The 24,151-nt window shown below is 39.8% G+C and overlaps 1 protein-coding gene across 2 annotated transcripts in view; it reads right to left on the reverse strand.

Annotated features, from left to right (window-relative positions):
* GSK3B (glycogen synthase kinase 3 beta) overlaps nucleotides 1–24,151 on the reverse strand; it is a 94,861-nt gene that overhangs the window by 23,205 nt on the left and 47,505 nt on the right. For both annotated transcript variants that reach the window (XM_035894542.1, XM_035894540.1), the window contains exons 6-8: nucleotides 23,612–23,718; nucleotides 14,946–15,043; nucleotides 3,753–3,848 (exon numbers count right to left, since the gene is read on the reverse strand). In XM_035894542.1, coding sequence (XP_035750435.1) covers nucleotides 3,753–3,848; nucleotides 14,946–15,043; nucleotides 23,612–23,718 — 301 coding nt within the window. The remainder of the gene's footprint in view (nucleotides 1–3,752; nucleotides 3,849–14,945; nucleotides 15,044–23,611; nucleotides 23,719–24,151) is intronic.

Genomic DNA, 24,151 nt, shown 5'->3' on the forward strand with positions numbered 1-24,151 from the left:
CAAGGCAGACAAGCAGTAGGATGCATCTCCATGAATACAAAATGTTCTATACTAAGTGAAAACAAAGGGAGGTCTGGATGAAAAGAACAGCTACGGTTACTAAATTGAACACTCAGGTATTCTGTAGAAGATCCCCCTAAAAGAACCAAAACATCCCAGATTCCTCCTTTTGGGGCTGGGGTGGCAGAAGGGAAGAAGAGGGAAGTCAGGTTTTGGAAGAACTGTTTCAAAGATTCCTGGGAAGTTCAGATTCTCTTTTCTTTTGCTAGTCGGGTACACACTGAACTCCCCTCATCAACATGCATCATGCACGTAACTGGTATAAAAATATGCACGTGCTTGGGCAACACAAAACTATATTGGAGAGAAGAGAGAGAGGCCTCTGTACATTTTATAACGAGACAGTCCAGCTCTTAAGTTACAAAAGTACTTCAATCTCAAATTGTCAACAGATTGAAAAAACAGTCTGAAAACACTTTGCATTGTAAACTCGCATTATTGCTGCAGCACAGAAAAATCTTTTTTAGAGTGTTGTCTTGACTTTTATCTATGAATACAGACCCTTGTTAATTTGAGATCTCTTTCTTCATACTACAACACATTGAATATCAATACTGCATTTGGATGATACCAATCCATTTCTATGGAAAAGTCTAAGATACATCTATAAAAGTAGACTTCAAATTTCCATAAAACTTGTGCTTGAAATTCCAATTTAAGCCTGAACCTGAATGAATTTGAGAAGCAATGTTCCATCATGGACTCATCCTTATTCAGTCTAAAACAATTTCTCTGTTTTTTTTAAGAAACCCAGAACCTATTTCATTCTGCTACAGGACCAGCCACCATTCTTCTTCACCTAGGAGGTAACAGCAAGTGTAACAGATTACACCATCACAGCGATAGCACAAGAAAATAATGTTATCTATGCCTGCCATAAGTACCTAGAGACCATCACAGCGATACCACAAGAAAATAATGTTACCTATGCCTGCCATAAGTACCTAGAGAGCAGACCAGAACCAGGTACATCCGACAGAATGCCACACCACAGAATTTCAGATGCAACCTATCAGTACTACAGCTTCCAAAGAAAATTCTTAATTGCCATCTACACACAACTTTTGCAGACTAAGAAAGTTCCCTGAAAACAAGAGCCATGGACCTTACTTTTGTATAGATTATTGGCCTGGATACAACCAGTTCCAAACTCCATAGTAGAGGTTAAACATCTGGACAGTAGCTAAACATGCACCTTCAATGGGCGTCTCCGCTGCATGAAATAAACTCCAAGTAGCCCCTACAAAACCTTCAACTTTGAAGAACACTCACATTGTATTAAACACACCACAAAGCAACAAGGAGAATGCCCTTGTGTCAAAGAGCTTATAGCAAGGAGTGACTATATTCTCAGTAATCCTCTCTCAAACATGCTGAAAACTAGCTGCCTGAAAGTTCTTCCACACAAAAAAACCCTTAACTTTTGTCTGCTCAGTCCTCTGGTCATAACTAGTCCACAAAAACAACAGCCTTCTAACTACTGTAATCTTCAGTAATTCTTTAGCTTAGATGGCAAAGGTTTATGCTTTTGAGGCTGAAACTTAAAAGTTCAAGTCCTGATGGCAACTACCTGTAACACTCTAGTTACATACATAGTTATTAGGAAAAAAAAGAAGAGGCTGCACTTTCACTTCTTCAGTCATTCCTTTTCTCCTCATTAGACAGAGTTCAGAAGTGCTTTTTCTCCCATGCTTTTCAATCCTAAAATACAGAAGCTCCAAGAGGATGGACATGCCTAGTGCTGTGCCATCAGATGTTATATCGATACAGCTGTATAAGGAAGACCAATTCTACCTAATACTACTGGCTCAAATCTTTCACAGCTCAACATGCTCAAGATGTTGAAAGGAAAGGATCTTTAGAAATTGAGAGGATGAGCGTCATTACCAACACCATGCTGGATAATCCATTTTGTTAATTTAGCATTTGTATAATAAGAAAAGTACAGATCTCATAAATGAAGTATCAGGTAACCCAATTGTAATAAACTGGTTTAAAAGCTATTCTACACCCAGCCGATGTCAGGAAGAGTTGTGTGCAGAATGACTTGAGAATGAGAAGCTACACTGCAAACACAGCTCTCCAAAACTAATTGTATCCTAATGGAGAATGCAGATTTGATCTTCTGGCAAGCTCCTCTCAATTCTTGATTTTACTTGCGATCCTTTAGAACGACCAAAACCCATTCATATAAATAGAAGGAAGTCTCAGTTTTTTCTTGAAGCTTCCATTTGCCAAAAGATCTCTGTTGTGGTCTTAACAGACCATCAAGTGCATACAGATGATTCTTAAGAATATTCAGGCAGAAGATCAGTTGCACAACTAGCTTAGATGCTTAACTGTGTGTCCTACTCTGTCCATCTCTGCACTCTAACGTGTATTAATTTAAGCCCCCCTAATCCAAACACCTTCACTGCAGGAATTCAGATACAACCCAAGTATTCAATGCTACAAGGCTTTTGGACTTGCAACTTCAGCTTCAAATGGTAGAAGAGACCAACTCCTACGGATTTCATTTGCCCTATTTTTTTTCCCCCTGCTAACATAAGTTATTAAAAAGCCTCGCTGGATTTATTGACCTCTCATACTACTATAAATCACTTAACCACCCACAGAAATAAACTTGGATGTAGAAATGCAAATCAGGGATTACTGAGGAAAGGGAGAAGTAAGGTGATGACAACCCGTTGGAGAATCTATCACAAAAACAGTGACTTGCAGTACCTGGTCTGGCATGTACCATGGTCTGCTATTACCTGTGGTGAGCTCTAGCTAGTGCTTCAGAGCTTCTACCACCACAAAGCATTCAGTCCAAAAAGAGTCTGACCTGGACACACACTTAGCTAGGAATGCGACCCTTCTATACAGACACACTACTTTCTTAGCAAAAGGAAACCTGAGCTATTAAATACGATGAGAATATACACTGCGACTATACCAGACATTTTTCAAGCAGCAAAAAGAAAACATTAACTACACAAGCTTCAATTGCTTAAGACTCAATATTTAACTTATTTCACACCCAAAAGTCTGACTAAATGATTGTTACCCTGCCCCATGCCAAATATCCATCATTCCTCAAATGTGGAAGAAAGCTTAACTGTGTAGCAATGTATTGTTTCATCGCTAGCAGTTTCCTCTTTGATTACGGAAGTTACAATATTGTCTGCACATACTTCAATAGTGTCTCCTTGTGAAAGCTAGATAACAAGTAGTCTTAAGTAACTCCAAGAAAAAAACACCTCCCCTCAAACAGCACACCTATAGGAGTACAAATATAACACTATCTGAGAGAACCAGTTGATAAAGTGACTGTCAGCCCTCGACACATTGTGTAACAGCATTACAGAAGTGTCACACGTATTTCTGGAATACTTTCTCAGTTGTAGATGACTTTTGTGCACATCAATTTGTAGCATGACAGGATTTAGATATATTGCAATCCACTATAAACACACACACCATTGTTAAAAAACCCCCACCTGTAGGCAATCTCAAAAAAACCCTGATCAATACATATTACAGTACGCTGCTTCAATGCCTTCTTTTCCTTATCTACATCAGGAATTACTGGGTCCCCACAGCTTAAAGGCACCCAGTTTAGACTGAAGGCCACCAAGACACTAAAACTGAATTTGAATTTTTACTTTCAGCCCACATGTCTTTATTATATTCAGTTCATATAGACTCACCTTAGTCCATGGATGTGCCTTAATCTGAGGGAATTTGAATTCAGTATAGTTTGGATTCATTTCTCTAATTTGCTCCCTTGTAGGCGTTCCCAGAACCTATAAAGGACAGAGGAAAAAAAGGCAAATTGTTTAGATGTACTTCAGATTCACATGGTAACGAAGAGCACAGTATAACCTACTACACACTGAGACAACTGAACCGATCTGTGTAACTAGTAAGTTAATATAGTCCTGAGAATAAAACAGCAAAACTTTTGCAGAAGCTCCTGCGATCTCCTGGGAGCTTCTGATCCAACCCCCTGCCCAAGCAGGATCAGCTGAAGCAGGTTGCCCAAGACCATGTCCAGCTGGGTTTTTAGCATCTCCACAGAAAGAGACTTGACAACCTGTCTCAGCAACCTGCTTCAGCCTTTGACCACCCTTGCAGTAAAAAAAGTGTTTTCTTGCATTCAAATGAAGTTTCATGTCTTTCACATTGTGCCACTACCTCTTGTCCAGTCAGTGGGCACCACTGAGAAGGGCCTGGCTGCTGCTTCTTCATTCCCTCCCACCAGGTATTTATACACACTGATGAGATCCCCCTGAGCCTTCTCTGCTCTAGGCTGAACAGTCCCAACTCTTGCAGCCTCTCCTCACGTGACAGATGCTCCAGTCCCTTAATCATCTTTGTGGCCCTTGCTCCAACTTCAGTAGTCTCTTGCTGGCAACTGAGTTCACACTCCCAGCCCAGTGTCAAAAATTCAGTGATCATCTATGATTTTTCAGAAAATTAAAGCATCTTTCTCAAACTCAGTGATACTTCGATGGGGAAGAGAATTTGCTCTGATTGGACTGTTATAAAACAGTACTGCTGAACACCCTCAGGGATTGCTGCTCACTGCATATGGCTGATGAAGGATCAGACCAGTAGCACAGACGGCATCTTACATGTCATGAACAGCAGTCCTCTGATGAGCTTAAAAGATTAGCCAGTTACTGCTGAGGGAAGCCAGACAGGTCCATTCCCCTGCCCCAAACTGTGTGGGTTTTGGTGGTGGTTCCCCACCCCAGTATTTCCACGTGGAAGATAAACTTATGTTTAAACCTAACCTGGAAGCATCTAAAATGCATACCACACCCCTGGTTTACTTTTACAAATTTATATTTCTCATTCCCAGAATCTGCACAATGTTATTCACACAAGCAAATTAGTAGTTGTATTAGAAGTAACACACAACTGCACACCTTATAGTAGGGGTGGATAGATTTTGAAAGGATTCTGGAAATCCCTTCAGGGAATAAACTGGACAACACAGCATTAGTGTTTTCTATTCAGTCAGCATTAAGCACAAGAGAGCCACTGCCTTCTACCTATATATAAAAACTGCAAAGCACGTTCAAGGAATCCCGTTGTTTTCTGCTTGCACCCAGTTGCTGGGCATTGTTCTGTTCTGCAGAGAGAAGCGAAGAGGGCAGAAGGCAGCAGAGTCGCGCCTCTATGCTGAGCTCAGGTTCATCTTCCTTCCTATAGGAACCCTGCAGCCACGCTACTCTTGCCCGGTGACAGATCCCTCACCATACAGATTAGCGTAATGTTATCACCTCATCTCATGAGACTGCGCTGTCACCATCAGGAAACAAATGATCTGCAACATGACATTAGCACTCTACCTTACAGCTTGATAAAGAAAAATTTGGTTACATATTCTGGTATCTGTGAACATTTTCATTCTGTTAGACAAGTGGAAATTACACAAATGCACTCTAAAGAGTCAGATAAAAGAGTAAAAGAGCAAGTTAATTGCTATATAATAAATTTGTGCAACAGAGAAACTATCACCAGGTATTATGAAAGAAACTTAGTATCTCTTGACTGTTTAAAATATGAGCTGTATGACACAAACTAAAATACATACCCACAAAGCAACCTTTTAAACAAGCAGCAGCAGAAGAGGAAATAAACCCTGCAACTCGTTCAGACAGTTGCTTCTTGGATAACAGATTTAACTGACAAGTCGTACAAAACAAATGATCACGTAACTCCTACCTTCCCATTGCTAACCCGGAATTAAATCCCACCTACTCTAAAAGCCAAGGGTTACCTTCACAACCAACAGAAGATTTTTCTGTGCGTGTCTGAAAATGCCAGTTTTGCTGAGGTGGTAGAAAAGAGGGTGTTTACAGGATTCCATACATTTTGCTCAACTTTCAAAGCAAAAAAGGGTTGACAGAAAAACGTGCCCTTTCCCTGCTGGTCTTCCAGCTGGCTCCCCCCAGAGCACTGGCCACCCAGCTGCCAGCATGGTGCCACTCTCAAAGCTTTCCAGTTCTGAAAGGTGATGCAAATGCTATTTTCACCCCAATTCAGGATAAAAGACATTTTCAAAACCATGGAAGTTTCTTGAATTAGTTAAATTAACTTCCTGAAAAGCTATGGATAACTTCCATTACTATCCCACCATGCCTAAAGGCTGTGTTTTCAGGTCTCCCTAGTACAAACAGAACTTGTTTAAAAGCACGTTTACCTTCTTTACCCTTCTCCCCCTCAAAAAATTCCTTTAATAGCCTTCTAAGAAGAGGCAAGGACTAGATTTTTTTCTATAACTAAAATTCAGGAAACTGGCTCAGTTCCCAAAGCTGCTCAGAACAGGAGCCTACACAGTGCAAGTATCTTCATTTTAATGACTGCCTACAGCATCAGAGAGAATTCAGATTAGATAGGCAAGGGCAACTTCATGGAAGGATCCACAGACAATGTCTATCCGTACATTTCACTAAAAACACAGCTGTAGCTCAAGAAGATGGGAGGGAGCAACTCCTAAGCTCAAGCACAGTCATCTAAGCAACAGTGCTTAAAGTCTCACGAATGCTTGGAAAAGGGATCATGGCAGCTGAAAGAAGGGATTGCCTGACCTTTCAGTTACATAGCAGCCTTTGACAAACAAAGTAACTGCACGAAAGGAAAAGTGACTTACATTAGCCACTCAGTGTATTTACTTTGTTCTGTCTGGATTATAAAGCCAGATTGTGCTTTCAATTTGTACTGAAGGCAGATTAAGGAAAAAAAACCAACAAACCAACACAAAACAAAAAACAAACACACACACACCCAACCAAACAAAAAAACAAACCCAAAAAACCAAACCTCAACCCCCCCCAAAAAAACCAAGAATAGGAAAGTAGATAGGCAAGAAAAATGGAAGTTTTAAAGACGGTGTAAAATTCAAATCACAATCCTCAAGAGTATGGGATGAATAAAGTGATAAGCTATAAAATTCTATCAGTACTTGACAAATCTGGAAGAGGTCCTGCAGTGGACCTCTCCCCACCCCTCAATGCACCAACACTGTTGGCTACATGATTTTGAAATTGTACCTCACTGATTCACACTGAGTTTTCAGTATATTAGGAATACAATCGAGTAACCTTGGTGAGTAACAACATTTAAGCTACTGCAAAAACTGGGCAAACCTCTTTATTTTAAAGAAGTCACATATGTGAATGCTCTTTCCATTTGAAACGCAAAGGAGAAGCATAAATTACTTTGCACATTTTTGGCAGAGTTACTCCATGAAACAGCTGCTCTTGCTGTACCAATTCTGAAAATACTATGGAACAGATGTTCCTTGGAGAGAGGTTTCACAGAATGGCTGAGCTTGGAAGGGATCTCTGGAGGTCACTTGGTCCAACCCCCCTGCTCAAGCAAGGTCAGCAAGAGCTGGTTCCCCAAGACCATGTCCAGACAACTTCTGAATATCTCCAAGGATGGAACCTCCACAACCTCTCTGGACAACATGTTCCAGTGTTTGACCACCCTCACAATAAAAACTGTTTTCTTGTGTTCAGATTGAATTTCATGTGTTTTGATTTGTGCTCACCACCTCTTGTCCTGTCAACGGACGCCACAGAAAACAGCCTGGCTCCCTCTTCTTTGCACATTCCCTTCAGATACTTCCATACACTGAGAAGATCTTCCCTAATCTTGCAAAGGGTCCAATACTGAATTATTCAGGTCTGTGCACATTAGCACATACTATTCTACTTCTTGTGGACAGTCTTATAAAAGGTAATTTGTTAAGGAAAAAGTTGATCTTTTTTACTGGGCACTTTAAAAAAAAAAAAAGAGAACCAAAGCAGAGTAAATAGTGTAATAATAAAAATGTAATTGTCTGATGGAATCAACTGTATCTGGAATGAAGACTAAACTTTTGAATGAATGAAGGGGGTCTACGCAAGACTACAAGGGATCTTCCTGCAAGTGAAGATAACAGGTCAACTAGTTTTGCTCTTCATTCCCTATTGCCATCATAATCTCTTAAATAAAAATAAATAAAAAGAAAAGTTATCTACCAAGATTAACTAAAGAATACACTTGCTGAGAAGTCAGATACTTCTCTGACTCTTTTAGGGCAAAAATTGAACACAACAGGTTTCACAAGTATTTTCTGGAAAGTTTTTCCTTGACATTAATCTGTAATAGATGAAGCTCCCCAAATAATTTTTATTCCAGGAACAAGGTTTGTGAAGGTAGGGTAATGATACATATCTCAAGCAATTAAAGAAAAGCCACGGGCTTCCAGTAATGTCATCCTTAACAAACATGAGAAAGATTTCTGAACCTGAAATAAATACTGTATTTGATTATAAATAGCATAAAGATCTTAATTTTAAGTGCTTGCAATATAAGTTTTATAGGAGAAAAAGATGGAATATATTCAGCTCCAAAAGACACCTTAGTTACACCCCAATACTGAAGACAGCTGCTGGCCACAACTGGCTTCACTGTGCAAAACTGCACAGAATTATTTATGACCAAATACACACCACTGCAACACCGGAGGAAGAGGAAACTGCAAGGGTCTCAGCAAACTCCAGTGGAACAGCAGCCCTTTCCAACAACTATCGTTATCGCTAAGCCTTTGCCAAAACGTCAAAGTCAGTTAAAAGCACAGCGAGACCGAGGGTTCAGAAGCTCTGGCTGGTAATGACTGAACTAGAGAGGGGAGAATGTAGTTATTTAAATCAGAAACCTCTAGAAAGCCATGGTTACAGCACTACAGTGCCTTCCCCAGGAAAACCGTGCAAGTTTATGAGGAAATGTGCTCCACCAAGTGTGGTGTGTACGCCTTACCAGATGGCATAATTAATATTTCTGCAAACATGTCTGCACCTCCTCAGAAAGTTGTGAGAGGTGTGCCAAATAGTTATTTAAAAAAAAAAAATAATAAAAAAAAAAATCACGGTCCAGGCATCTCAAGCAGTAAACATGGGTCAGCTCTGAAATAATACTTCAAGAGGTCTGTGGTAGAAAATAAAATAAACTTACCCATTTTATATACATTTTCTTTCAAAAACACACTCTTGTCAAACAAAGTGAAAGCCAACTAAATATAGAGATTTCTTCTACTCGCAAACACGAGAGCAGCTATGCATCATGAAAAGGAAGAAACCCATTGTCAGCACTGGCATGAATATAATTCCTCATCAACTTTTTTACACTGGCTGCCTGCAAGCACTGGAAGTGACAAATTATGTGATGCGCAGGAACAGCCAAGTTGTGATGTAGGGGGACATCAGAAAAAAAAAAAAAAGCCAGGGGACTTCCCTTAGGGGCGAGGAGAGAGGATCCACATGAAACCATGTCAGATGCAGGCAGGTCCTCAGCACAGGACCACATCCAATAAAAAGTAACAGGCTCTCCTACTGCTTATTCTCCCGGAAGAGACGGCTCCTCTCTCCCCATTAACTACTGTGACTGGATTTATTTTATTTAAAAACCTGAGCCCAAAATAGTACCTTGACATTTGAGCATGAGCCATATATTATAATTGCAGTCTATACTTAGCATTTGGCTCAGTAAAACTGTCAGAGACCAAAAAGTTACACATGGATAGGATTCCTGATACTATAGAGCTTGCTTAATACATTTTTCACCTTGCCTCAATCCTAACCCAGAGAAGTATGGGAAGAAGATTTTATTATTTCTCCTAAATTACCGTGAAATGCCAGTTTTGATGCAGTCCAGTAGGAACCAAAAAAACCAAATCAAACAATCCTCCCCGCCCCCCCCCTTTTCCTACAGTTTTCACAAGTTAGTTGATGCATTTCATACTCTAGATTGAAGCATATGGAAAAAAATATTTCTGGTAAAGACAACACAAGGCAGATTGGCAGATGCTGTCCTCCCCGTGTCCCAGGGCTGCTCAGACAATTATTGCCGCTTCATTCTTCTGGCAGAGATGATTTTTTTTTTTTCCATTTTTGAGGGGAGTAGGGGGAAGGTACTAAACAGAACCTTTCCAAAGATAATTATTACCTTAGAAACAAAGTCATTATGCTTCCGAGATTCCCTTTTTGCAAGGGGAATAAAGAGTAACCACTGCCTGCAGGAAGTGTGGTTGAAGATGTTTTAATTGGGGGGTTGGAAATCCCAGCCAATTTTCCCTTGATGGTTTTGGGGCTCTGCAGAGCTGGGGGGAAACAATAATCCCCCCACCTCCCAAGCTTTCGCAGGGGGCATGGCAGTCCCGCAGACACCGCTGCTGCATAGCTAGCCATGAACGCAAGGATTTTTGGAGGAGTCCACCCTGACTGTATCTCAAAAAAATTCCTCTTGTGGTCTGAAGGCTCCTTCTTTTGAGCTGTATTCAGCGGTATCCCACTTGCACACTGGATTTTAAATAGGGAAGTGGCAACTGCAGCCCTCCTGGCCTGCTGGAAGGAGGGGGGTTTCACCCTTCCGTCGGGGACAGGGCTGTATGACTGCTCTCTGAGGTGCAATGCTTGCTCATATGTAATTTAGGTGGCCACTGGTGAAACCTGCACTGCCACTGTGCCTGCTTCAGAAACTGAGCGTGTTTCTGAAGGAGATGTCGTTCGAAAGCCAGTAAGATAACCTAACATTTGGAATAGCTAGCAAGAGCTAAAAATAAAGAGGGAGAGTCACCATTCAAGATCAGACTTCGGAAAAAGCACAGCACATGATTTTTCTCCTGTAATAGTGTAAGTATTCAAGAAGAACGTACTTGAGTTAAATTATTTCTTCAGATGGAGCTCCAAGACAGTACTTCCCCATATTGAATATCATCTTGTCAGGGGTAAGTAGTCAAAGATCTCTCTCCCCAAGCCAGATTGAGAACATCTGGAAACACTGTCTTTAAAGAAACAGGAACAAGCTAAAACGACAACTGTCTTTTGATTCACACGAACGTGACGCTGTCGTTCTAGAGGGGCACCATTTTTCGGAGCAGTCTGCAAATATGCAATAGGCCTGGAGAAACTCCAAGTGCAACTGGATGGAGATCAGCTTGCAAGACCACTTGAAATGAAATTAGGTGAAGACTGCTGAAAATGAATTAAAATCTGACAAAAGCCAAAAATGCTTCTGATGCAGCAATGGGCATGCAGCCTGCAGGAAGGACAAGCCATACTGGACTGACATATCACAGAAATTCTGTGTTCACAAACACAGCTACCGAGGGGATGTCATCCAGAACTGCATGAGAAGGGAGGGCTAGTTTAATGTGACAGCATTTTGAAGTCATTCTCCAGTCTAATGCAAAAACTTCATACCCAGGTGTAGCATTCAATTGCTGTGTTGTGAAGTGAACTCTGAATAATCAAAGCTCAGTAAGCAACTGAAGAGGCAACTGAAAAATTTATCTTGGTTCAAAAAATGCTACAAGACTGACTTGTGACTCAGTCATCCTGAATTGATAGGAACCAGCAGAAAAGTTTCTAAGCTGATCTCTCTTGCACTGGAGTCAAGTAAATCTAAGGTATGAAAGTTAGATGCATTTCCAAATGTGTGGATAAGTATTTTTTTACTGTAGCCCTTTTCAGGAGTTTAAAAAAATCCTTTTTCTCTGCCCCTAAGTTTCAGACATACAGTTCCAAGGAAGCTATCTGAAAAGCATGACTCCCAAGATAGTCAAACAGCAACTCACAGGTTCCAACCTGCAACCTTCTACAAAGTTCACTGCCATTCTACAACTGGCAGACCCCACAGCTCTGTTTCTCCCACAGACAGTTAGCATTAAAATAAGTCTGTGTTCGAATGAAAGCTTTAAATAGTAGTATTCTATAGTAGCAAATGGAAGAGTTGGATACAATCCGTAAAAAATTTTTTTTAAATGGATCCTGTCCTAAATGAAATCTTGTACAACCTAATGTTTTACATGTTGTGCCCAAGACTTCAACATTTCTGGTAATTTTTATGCTGCAGAATTGCGTATGTCTTCAACTGTATTGAGGTTGCAGAACCCAAGCTTGCTTAATAAACACAGGTTGCAGTTTTTATGCTAACCTTTCAAATCCAAGTTGAATTTAAGCATCATGCTAGGAGTGGAGGAAAGCAGAATATTTCATGACTTCTTTGCAGATTTGAAAAACAGATCTGCTCCATTTTATTATTGGTCACTTTTAAGGGATACATAGTAGATGGGACAGTTCCTTGCCAACACCTGGCATAGAAAATAGAGGACCTCACTTTCTACTTTTTCCTCATTCTCAAAAGGCGAGGAAAAATTACATGAAATTTGAGGTAAATGTGGTGTTCTCCCTGTACTCCCACTATGAGAAATACTTGTTGGCGTGTGTGTGGCATTACAAGGGAAGCACCTCATTGCCCATTTCATGCACTTTCCTAGGCAATTTCTCACAGCTGTTGACTTTAAAGGCAATATTTTCAATTATAACTCTCTTTGTATCCTCACCTTAGCCTTCTAAGAGGGCCTTTCTGAACAGTTTATACAAAACTTCACAACATAAGATTTGTTAGACAAGGGCACTGAAAAAACAGCCCACTTCTGCAGTTTGCACTCATATTATCTTCCAATGTTGCCCTGAGAATATACATTGCCTCAGTAACAAACAGACAGGCAGAAAAATACTCATGGCACCCACCCATTCGGGCTCATATTTTCCATCATACTTAACATCCTTTTCCAACGAACATCCTTTTTTGTGACTACTACTGTAAGATTTACAGCATTTGTTCTCAGACTTTCCTAAAACATACTATCTCAGTACTGTAACCTTTCAATTGAAGAGATCAGGCTTATAATAAAACTTGGCTAACGCTACATTTGTTTCACTTAATTTCTATGCATAGTGGGCTACATATCTAACAGAAGATTAGAAAACCCCAACACAGGTGTGTATGATCATTCAGTATCCCCTTTTCTACATTTAAAGAAATGATTCAGAAACTTGTTCCTGCAGAAGCAAAAATCATAATCTTAAGCCATAATTTACTGAAGTTCAAGCCTTTTTCCTGGTTTCCCAGTAATACATATTCAGCTATGAATTGGTCAATAAAAAGTTATCACACCACTCATGGCAGTGGCATTTAAAGAAACCACAGATGGTACACAGGGTATCACCAATTTTATTCAAGTACTCCTCTACTTCAATACAACTTAACTCAAATGTAAACAGAGCGGAATCATCACAATCGGAGCACATATGTGCTATAAAATTATTAGTTCATAGATGGCTACTTCCAACACTGCAGAACTGGAAACGTCCAACTGATAACAGCTTCTTGCAAACTTTGAACCAAATCATCATTGCTACTTGGCAAGCATGTCAATAAAGAGAGGACATCTATTTCCCCGATTATTTTAGTCCCACATTGTGAAAGTCAAAGCAATGGCAAGGCAGAGCACTATGGTTTTGCTGATAAGGCCTCTCCACTCTCAGATTTCTGATCAAGCCATGGAAGGCCTTACAGGACTGTCGCTGTAAAAAACTTGTGCCCAGCAGTAGCCCTGCTTCTGACAGCAACTCTGCTTTTTCACTGGTGTTTCTTACGTAAACTGACCCAGCTCAGACACACTAAGCTTGAAATACACTGGGCAGAAAAGCAAAAATAAGAAAACAAGAAAGTTTCATAGCAGAAATAGGTGCAAGACATGGAGCCTCCAGAGGAAAGGAGTTGACTGGAGAATTTCCAGCAGGACAGACAGAAACCCACTGTAATAGAAGCTAAGTTTACATGGTCAAAGGCTGGAGGAGATGGGGTGAGAGCCTAAAAAGGTCAGAGCACGCTCCATTGAGACCATGGAGCAGGCCACAGAAAGACTGAGCCTCACCAGCCCATGTCCTCCAGGCAGGGGAGTGACAACTTGGTGTTGGTTGGTGTCATACACTCTCTTAGGACAGGGAGAAAGACACCAGCAGGTCTTCTAGTGAGTAACACAGACACAAGTAGGAAGTTCTACTCTTCCACCCACACATTTTGGTTTTGAGAGGGTTTTCACATGCATGCCACACAAATATACATGTATCGAGGTAGCAGTTAAGTGGCAAAAGCAAGGAGGACATTCTCTTAATACAGTCCCCTTGTGGTGATGAAATCAATAAAGCCAAACAGTGTGTGCATGCATCTTATCCTCAGTAACACTCCCATCTTATTAAGTGCATAGCATAGATTCAGAGGAAAAATACACTGCGTGCTCTAGAAATCTTGCTTCCTTCATTGCAGAATTTAAAGGAGGCAGGGGAGACTAGGGTTCTGGGAAGTCAGGCACCAATCTTTTAAGCTACTTCCATGCCTCTAATTTAAGTATCACAGAATGTTCACAGCTTACCAAATGAAATCAATCAAGATGTGTTTGAACATAAGTGATGCATAAATGTAACGTATTCTAAAAAATTAGGTCTTTTTCACTTGAAAAACAAGAGTCTTCAGGTGGAAGGTATCTTTGCCCTACATTTCCTGATTCTCCATCTGCAAAAAGGAGTGCACTTTCTCACCTTTCACCTCAAAGAGCTGGAAGGAAGGAAGAGAAGGCAGCTACATATGTGAAGAATCTGGCACAAGGAAATTTAATAACACTGTTTTCAAAGCCAAGTACTAATTGCATGCAACAAAGGAAAAAGCGCCAGATTCTTAAAGAATGACAATCACACATTAATAAATATTGGCTCGATATGTAAGCAGTATTTCCAAGCACACTGAAAGTGCAATCCTTTAAGAGGGGAAAAACCCCTATATAATTAAAAGATGATATATCATTATGCATGACTGCAGGAGGGCCATAAAGATCCTAAAGTTCTCAAAAAAGCATGATAAGTGTTTTCAAACAAGGTTTACATGCAACACCCTGTACAATGGTGACAGAATATATATGCTGACAAGGTTACAACAACACACATTTTCGTGCTGATTCCCAAGGAATAATGCAGTCAAAAGAACACAAAATTCCATACCTTGATTATTTCCACCAACTGATCGACACCACTGTCACCTGGAAAGATTGGTTGTCCTAGTAACAGTTCAGCCAATACACAGCCTGCTGACCACACATCTAAAAAGGGGAAAGTGGAGGACAGGGAAAGGTATCAGTAAAAGGTACATATCAGGCCATTTATATAAAGCCAGCAGTTTTAAGCTACTTTCTTCTTTGTTATGCTTAATACTGTATATAATACAGCTAAAGAAAACACAGGTAACTGGCATAAAGCAATAGTGGACAGACAGTCTTAGAGGTCAAACCATGAAACAACAAGAACTGGAAAATAACATTACATGCTGTAATACATTGACATTAAAACTTATATATGTAGCGAAAAGACTCAAGAACATTTGCCATGTGAAAATTAGTAATTTCCCAAAACTCTGTGTTGTTTTTAAATCATGTCGATCATGAACTATGCATAGGTATCATCTACCACAATGGTTGATGCTTTTACTGCTTCCGAATGTTGAATAGACTCAATTTTTCATCTGTATATTGAGAGCATATATACACTAGCAGGTGAACCAGTACTGCAAATAATACTTGTATTCTGCAGCACATGATGATTCAGGGATCTGGGAGACAGCCTCTCTAACTCAGTCACATCAAGACCTAATCTTTATCCCAATTCCATTTGCAAACTTGGCTGGACAACAGAACTGCAAGTCATAGGTCAGGTCAACAGCATCTATCAAAGAAGCCATCAACTAGCTTTTATTTATACCAAAAGGCACAAGTAGTCACTAGCAGCTACTCCTCTACATGAAGAAAATGTTCATAATCTATTATCTTTTTTTATCTTCTTATATATAAATAAGACGATCCAATACTACAACAGCAGCTTAAGTGTACTACAAGTGTATCTAAGTGTACTACAGGATTTTATAGCATTTTATTTTTGAAACAGTTAATTCAAATGAAAAATCTAATGAAGTCAAATGCAGTAAACACTGTATAGCAGATGTCTGTAAGAATTTGCTGTAACTGCACACCAAATACTGAAGTTTAAGCTGCTCAACACACTAAAAGTATTGCACCTAGATGCAGAGATAACTGTTCCTCCAAAAAAATAGGTTGACTGTGAGGTTTTCTAGAAAAGGCACCATTTTTTCCACGTATATCTGAAACCTCACACAAAAAGTCTAACCTCAAACAAGCAATCAGTAATGGAAGATTTGTAAAGCCTACAATACTGTAATGTCCCAAAAGGGAAAAGAACAAAACCAGTCCCCCTCCACACACCTTTCTTCAAACTCTCGCCTACTTTTATGAGCTAACCTTCCCCTGCAAACTAACAGTAGCACCACCACAACTCAAAACCTAGAGAATTTACCTCCTGAGGCCTGTTCCAACGTGAGATAACTCATGCTACGACAGAGATCCTTATTCCCCTAACATATGTAAAATCTGCCGCTGGGAAGCAGGATACACACAACACTACCAGTTATGGCTAAAGGTCTGTGTAACGAAAAAGTCTCTGACAGTTCTCTAAACAGTCTATTATCACAACCAGTAGAGACTGATGCAAAAAAAATAATTTAAAAAACCTTTCAGGAGTTCAAGATTGGTTACAAAATAATCTGCAAGTTAGAACAGACTTTTCCTTCTCCCATTTCTAAATGAAAGAGAGGTGCTATGCAAAAAGACTTCCCCCTCTTCTCAAGAGAGGTACAGTAACATATGGTAAGAGAAAAAGCACTGCTCCTTACAGCAGCTTTCAAAATCATTCACCTGTAAGTCAAATGGATGCGTTTTTACATAATCATCGCATGAAGGTACAAACATCACACCAAGGTTTATCCTAAAAAGTAACTACTTTTTAGTTACAAACAGCAACCAGAAATAATCTGAAGTTTGAGTCTTTAATTCCAACAAGCAAACAAACCAGATCATGCTTTTTCATCTTTTAGTCACATTTAATAAAAGCTGACATGGCCACCAAGGTGCTAAGTTCACTTTTGGACAATAATCGAAGGCGGCATCAAGCAAAGAACATTTGATTGTATCTGACCGCTAAACAATGTCTCTCTCTGATACCTCCTGCTGTTGGACCAACACATACAACAAAAAGGTGATGCAAAGAATCACTTTTTGTCATCCCACGCACACTAGGTCTATAAGAAATTATACAACAGTTCAACAGATAGCATAGATTTCTTCAGAAACAGATTAAATGTACTAAGCAGTGAGAGTACTGTAACTTAAATCTATTTAAAGACACCTATTTAAAGGCTTTTGAAAAAGCTGAGTCCTTTTCACTGAGTATACAAAACAAATGGTACCTCAAAGCTATAATCGTTATTTACAACATATAAGGAGGAAAAATATTTGACAGAACATACACAAACCCTAAGCTGACATGAGAGTAAGTCAGCATTCACAACTCAGTTCCTTTTAAAATTTTGAAACTACACTAGCATGATTTTTTTGAATTAGACTGTGGCTTTAAAAACTGTTTTAAATAACCTTCCGGTCTGGCTGCTCCATGAAGTTGGCTTTGTGCTGTTTTATCCTTTCCCAGTTTCCCTAAATGCCTTCACACTCCACCAGCCAACTTCAGACAAGCCTGAAAGGCAGAAGCCTCAAATCCTTTGCAGAAGTTTTGTAAAAGCAGTGGGGAGAGCATGCATCAGTGTTGCTGCTGAGGAGAGGAAGGCTCAGTCCCTGAGGGACACACCAGGCTTGCCCCCACCCCGATAACCTGCAGCTGCAAGCAAGTCAAAGGACATGCAGGTCCTTGCTGAAGCAAGAAGGCCAAGCAGGAACAGTAGAGGGTACACGAGAAAGCTGAGGGCATCGCAGGGGGAGAGAGGAGGAAAAGAAAGGAAATAGCTGGGGAAGTCTGAGGAATATTTGCTGTATTAGTGATGGGTTTAATCCATCAAACATACCAGAAAACCATCAGAAACCTATGCAGTTGTTCCTTGTGCAGCCAAATCTTCCAAATCAGGTGATTTACTGCCTTGTTAAAAGTCTATTTAGTTTTCCTTGATTTTACTTGCTAACATTTTAAACACTCACTGAAATAAGCTACAGGCATTCCAAAATCCCCAACTTTATTCCAGGAGTGCAATTTCACTGGCTTCCAAATTAGGACTTGGGCAATGTTCCCTGGGCAAGGAAGTGAACAAACCCCTGAAGCATCCTTACCAGAGGAACGCCAGAGAGCAGAGGCTAACTTCAGCAGGGATGGCAACAAAACACAATTTACATAGGTGTTTATACAGCTCTGGTGAGCAATGTACAATAAGGAAGAAACTGGGAAATTTCAGCTCTGCTGAAAACTCAATGGAATTAACCATCAACTTTAACAGGACTAAAATTTGGCTCCAGGATAGTTTACCTTTTCCCCTTACCCATTTGAATCTGGCATTTTCATTTTTTGGATGGTAGCATTTTTCTCAAGCCTGAAGTAAACAATGTACTGAATTCTACATTTAAAGACATGTTACTCAAGAAGTGATAAGGTAGTTAATATTAGCTTTTGATAGCTCTTTCTCAGACCCTTTTCTGCTTCAGCACAGTCACAGCTAACTATTGTAGGTTAATAATCCTTCAGAGTTAGTTTGTGGTGTAACTACCTGCTCCCATGGAGGAGAAGCATTTTCTGATCTATTTCTTTTTAATATATGCAATTTAATTAAGGTGAAATATGACTATCATTCACATGTCAATAAACATAGTAAACAAGATAAGAGAGAACTTTAACAGAAAACAAGAATCAAGTCAACAAATCATCCTTATGCCAAACTAGTTGGGACAATGTGAAATTTTAGGAGAAAATACTGAAAGCTGTTAATTTTAAGTAGCAGAAGGTAGGCAAGGCTACTTTGTTCAAACCTTCAGTGAAATACAGTCTAAACAGTATGGACAGTAAATGCAACTGCCAGCCAAACCCAACCTTCAAATAAGCTTATTTCATACAGCTTTCACACATTCTAATAGTAGCTAATGCCATATCTTTTGTAGACTGCAAAACACTTAGACAAATACCATTATCATGTGAACTACCTGCACTAATTTAAGCACACAAAAATTCATATAGCTTCTTATACTAAAAAACTTTTCTTAATTTAATTTTCTGTTATTTTATCAATCTTCGCAGTTGTTAGGTGAACATTAACTTGTCTAAAAATATCACCTGTATAATTCCCTCGCTTTTGAATGCCATTCCATCACTAATGAAGGTAAGAAAAAGAAAAACTTCTCTTTAGTTCAGGAGTAGGCATCTGGCAAAACAACCTGCAAAATACACTCCCTAGATTTAATTGTACAAGTGGGCATGGCCATTTCCAGCTGTGGCAGAATACCCTGTCCACGAATTTCAGTCTTGTTATCTCAAACTCTGCCCTTCCAAGCTGGGGAGCTGGCCCTCTTCTTCATGGCATGAGCACCACTCGTTGTATTACGCTCCAGCTCCTCTAACTTGTTATTTGGAGGACATGAAGAAAAAAAAAAAATTGCGCCTACTCTCAAACATTTAATACAAATTAAGAACTTTCCTTCATCTGGCACTTCATGGGGCACTTTTACCTTTCTACATTTTTTTTCTCCCTAATCTATTCATCTCTGCCCCACTATCCTTTGATCTTTATGGACTTCTTCCATCTTGGAGGTGACTCAAAGTTGCTTCTCTGGAAACTCTGAAAACAAGCTAGCAGGGAAGAAACCAGGAGTCAGAAAAGCAGCCTTAGGAAGTCGTAAAATCAGCAGCTTCTAGTTGCCAAATGCCAGAGCACAAAGCGCTTTTCATTGCTGCTTGTTTAGAACACTTTTGCGGATGTCGGAATGAGAGCAAAATTCTGGATTACAGGCATGCATGCTACGTCAGTGCAAGTTTTGCACATGAAGCCACCACAGATCCAGATTATGGAGACAGAATAAGGCTGAAACCTGAAATGCTTGGAAAGCCATGCTTGTTCTAGTACTTGGGACAAAAGCTAAACACAGGTGTATCTATTTTTCTGCAATGAAGAGATGAAACTACAATGACAGCTGACAGTATTTCAGTAAATTAATGCCTGTGCTTATTTTCAGCATTGGAAGTTACCATCTGAGATAGAGGCAGGTACTTTTCACTGGCAACAGGTTTGGGACACAAGTTGTGATGGCTCTTCCCCAGGAAACTCTGAGACAGCCTGACTATGTACACCTCCAGAGGAGCTTCTGCTCCAGACTGCTGAGGTGAAATACTCTCTCACTCTGTCTTAGCGCTTGCTAGGAAAGTGAATGAATAACTGTGATACTTATTTTTGGACACCCCAAGCAATACAGCCACGCAGATCAATTTTTCCCTGCCAGTGGCTATAAATGTTCTCTCTGGAACACTCTCAATTCCTGCCAGCGCAGTGATGGAGAAAACGCACCGAGAGTGGCAGACCCTTGTTATCCAAAAGCACCGCCACGTTCTGGTGAGCATTGCCCCATCACCTAACCTAGTAAAGAAAAAAAAAAAAGCATGTTCTGGGGGTTAAGCTTGACTTCACAACTTCTTTCTGAAGAAGAGGATCACATGGCAACAGAAACATCTGCACCCACCCCTGCTTCAGCGCCTGTTTGTCACAGGACATTGTAGGGGAACATGGGCAGCCATCCCACGGTTTTTCAGCAGGCAGCAGCACCCAGATGACCAGCATGCTGCTGGCAACATACTCTGGGATGGTGTAACACACACAAACCTGCAAGGAAGAAGCTTCGGCCAAAACACTGTCAAGGGATAGCAGAAGGGCTGGGTTTGCAAAAAAAAAAAAAAAACCCACAACCAAAAAAAACCCCCAAAAAAACAACACCAAAAAAACCTAAAAAACCAAAACCAAAAAACAAACAAAAAACCCCACCAAAACTCCCCAAAACTCCTACAAATCAGCCGCAGGAACAAAACTACGTGCCATCCCCAGAAAGCCTTAGGGACATGCACACACTTGCAGAATTCATAGTCAAAGACGCACGAAGGCCCAAACTGTAGAAACTATGAAGGCACCCAAGTGACATGAATGCTTGTGCTTGACCATTGAAAAATACCTTGAAGTTGTAACACAGGCAGACGACAGAGCTATTATGGGCCTGGATTTGTAACTATTTGGCAACAGGGACTATTTAAAAACTCAAATAGGTAATTTCCCAGGTCATTGTTTTACTAGTAGTCCCACATCTGCTCGATGACAGACACAGAGGCATTAACAGCTGTAAATGTGTTTTGATGCTACTCTTACTATCATATATATTTATATACAGCACTAATGCAGTACTTTACAATATTGCAACAAACACTACCCCTTGCTGCGAGTTATTTTTAGAAGGGACCTTTTGGGTTTGAATTTAAGTCACGCGCTTTGATGAAATAATCAAGATCCTAGAAGTTAAAAGCCAGTTTACAGTTCTGATGTGGCATCCAGCATGAACAGACACATCCTGGAACCAACTTCAGTTTCTGCTACACTGAAGAGCAAGCAATGTCGCAAGGACAAATTCACGTGTTAAAAGACACATCTAGCAAGCACTAAGGAATATGGTATTTACTACCACTGGAAGCAGCATCATCACGAAACTAAACCCCGAGAATTTCTAATATATTGCAGAACATTGGGAAACTGCAAAGTAAGTTTGTAAAAGCATTTTATGATTTCCCATCTCCCAAAAGCAAAGATTTTGTTGGTAAGAAAGTGGAGGGAGGAAAGGGTAGGAAGGCAGGAGTATTGGCTAAACTTCATTTTCAAGTTATTCTGTGCAAGTTTCATTTAGACTGATTTGTTCAGAGAAGGGGCCTGGGGGGACGTGTTTGGGTTGTTTTTTTTTTTTTGAGAGAGCATGAGAAAGTCTGAACCACAACAATTAAAGTAATGATGTTTCTAGCATGGGGAAAATAAAGAATCCTCACTTCAAAATGACTTGACTACTTATGAGTATTTCAGAGACCAGCAGATAAGTAAACAAAAAAGGAAAGAGCAACTTAAAAAAGGTTCTGCAAAAGAAGTGTAAGATCAAAGTTAGTACACCGTTGGAGCAACAGACTTATCTACAAAGCAGTCTCTTCTGGTGACACCTAAAATACTTGTTTTATGCAGCTATCCTATGACACAAGTGGTCTCAGTGCACTCTGATAACGCAGCTGAGCCAATCTGTTAGCTCTCAGATGGCAAAAATATGTCAACCAGGATCAGCCGCCTTCCTCTCACTCACAACTTCCCTCCACTTTGCTTTTACCTGGGCTCTGCTACTTATTGGACTACACAGTAATGTTGATTCAACTCACTAACGTAGCAGAAAGTTAACCTAACCAAAATAAAAGTCTCTTGTCAATTGATGCTAATAAACAGTAAACCATGACAGCCATGGTATCCAGGGGCAAGAAAGAATAGGGCTAGGGCTACCACTTTTGGCAGTGGCCAACCATTAAATAAGTTCTGCCTTTTTATCTTTATTGTGCCATTACTTTCCCCAGACGACTTATGGCTCTGCCTTTTTTTTATAGCAGGGGAGATAAGCGAGTGTTGCTGTAAAACATACTGGAGGAAAAAAGATTAAGAAGAGCAGGTAAGTCTTCAGGAACACTTCTATCTTTGAAGTACAGAATCGATACGAGACAGACAGCCAATGAGTTTAATACTAGTTAGAACATATTATCTTTAAACACACTTTAAAGGGTGATAAACATATGCTGCCAAAACTTGATCATGATCTCCAAATACTTTTGACCGTATTAAACCTTGCCTAAGTGACTCAAGTCCATAAGCACGGTAAAAGCTTAGCACAATAATGGGGAATCTGAGCGCCAAATCTCATCTCTTTAGCATCAGCCTTCAGAAAGGGCCCAGAGAATATCCTGACTAAAAAAAAAAAAAAAAAAAAAAAAAAAAAAAAATTAAGAAGTTGCCCATAACCAGCCAGTACATTGCTGTTAATTTTTATCATTTTTTATTTTGCTGTGCATTTTTAGGATTCAGCTATTCCCTGTCCTCTGCCAAAACCTCCAGCTTCCCTAACATTCCCATGACACAGCTACGTGGCAGGTTTTAGAAAGAAGTCTTCGTGTTCAAAATTAATGACTACAGGACAGAAAAAGTTAACAGAGTAAGCTGAATCAGAAAGACTACTGTATGCAATATGTTAAAACTGTCAAGAGAGTTTAAAGCCAATCATCAGGCCACATTTTTGCTCCCACTAAAAACACTTCACTAAAAGCCAAGTAAACAAGTGACAAAATTATTCATGTCTAAATCTATCCTGGTTTTGGCATATCAGATGCAGTAGCTGATAATCCTTCTTTACAGAAACAGTCTTTACAATCCTTCTTTACAGTTATTGTAAGTCATCGAATGCTTTTTTGGCTTGAGAACTCATACCTACTTTTAAACTAAATAGCAAAATTACCTGGAAAATGTTCATTTTGAAAAAAAAAACCTACACACATTAAAAGAGTCCCTTTCCTAATGCAATTGACACTGAAATCTCAAAAGGCATAGAAATCACAGCAGCCATCTACAAAATCTGTGTATTCCATTAGAAGTGGTACTTGAGCATTTACAATAACACTCTGTGTCTTATGATCATATCCAAAATCTCTGGAAACCTTTACACTTAACTACATAATAAAACCACATGCAGCTAGTACACCATTTGACAAATACACATACATACCTATACTGGAGGTATAATCGGTGGCTCCAAAGATCAACTCTGGCGCCCTGTAGTACCGAGAGCAGATGTATGAGACATTAGGTTCTCCACGAACCAGCTGTTTTGCACTAAAAAGGAAACAAAATAATAGTCTTTCAGTAATGAATAGTTTTACGATATTGCAGTGCAGACTAATGTTAAGCTTTGGCACTCTTCACCTACCCCCAAATCCTTAATGCTAAAGTACTATGTTCTTCTAAGCTGCTACAAGCCACAGACTCAAACGAAAACCATGAAATCAGTCCAATCCATCAAGCAGCTACCTTATACTGGACACAGCAATATAAATTCTGACTACAATCCAGGTGATAAATAGGGTCAAGATTTTTGGCTGGCAGTTGACTTTTGCCAGGTACAAAGGTTTGTTTACAAAGAAAAAGAGGACAGAATATGGTTCAGTCAAATGTAGTTACCTTGTAAGGTTCAAAAGCTCAGATACTCACCAGGAACAAGAGGGTTTTTTTGTGGTTTTTTGTTTGTTTGTTTTGGTGGATTTTTTTT

This window comes from Egretta garzetta, unplaced genomic scaffold, assembly GCF_000687185.1.
Source record: "Egretta garzetta isolate BGI_Z169 unplaced genomic scaffold, ASM68718v1 scaffold85, whole genome shotgun sequence".
Classification (NCBI taxonomy): domain Eukaryota; kingdom Metazoa; phylum Chordata; class Aves; order Pelecaniformes; family Ardeidae; genus Egretta; species Egretta garzetta.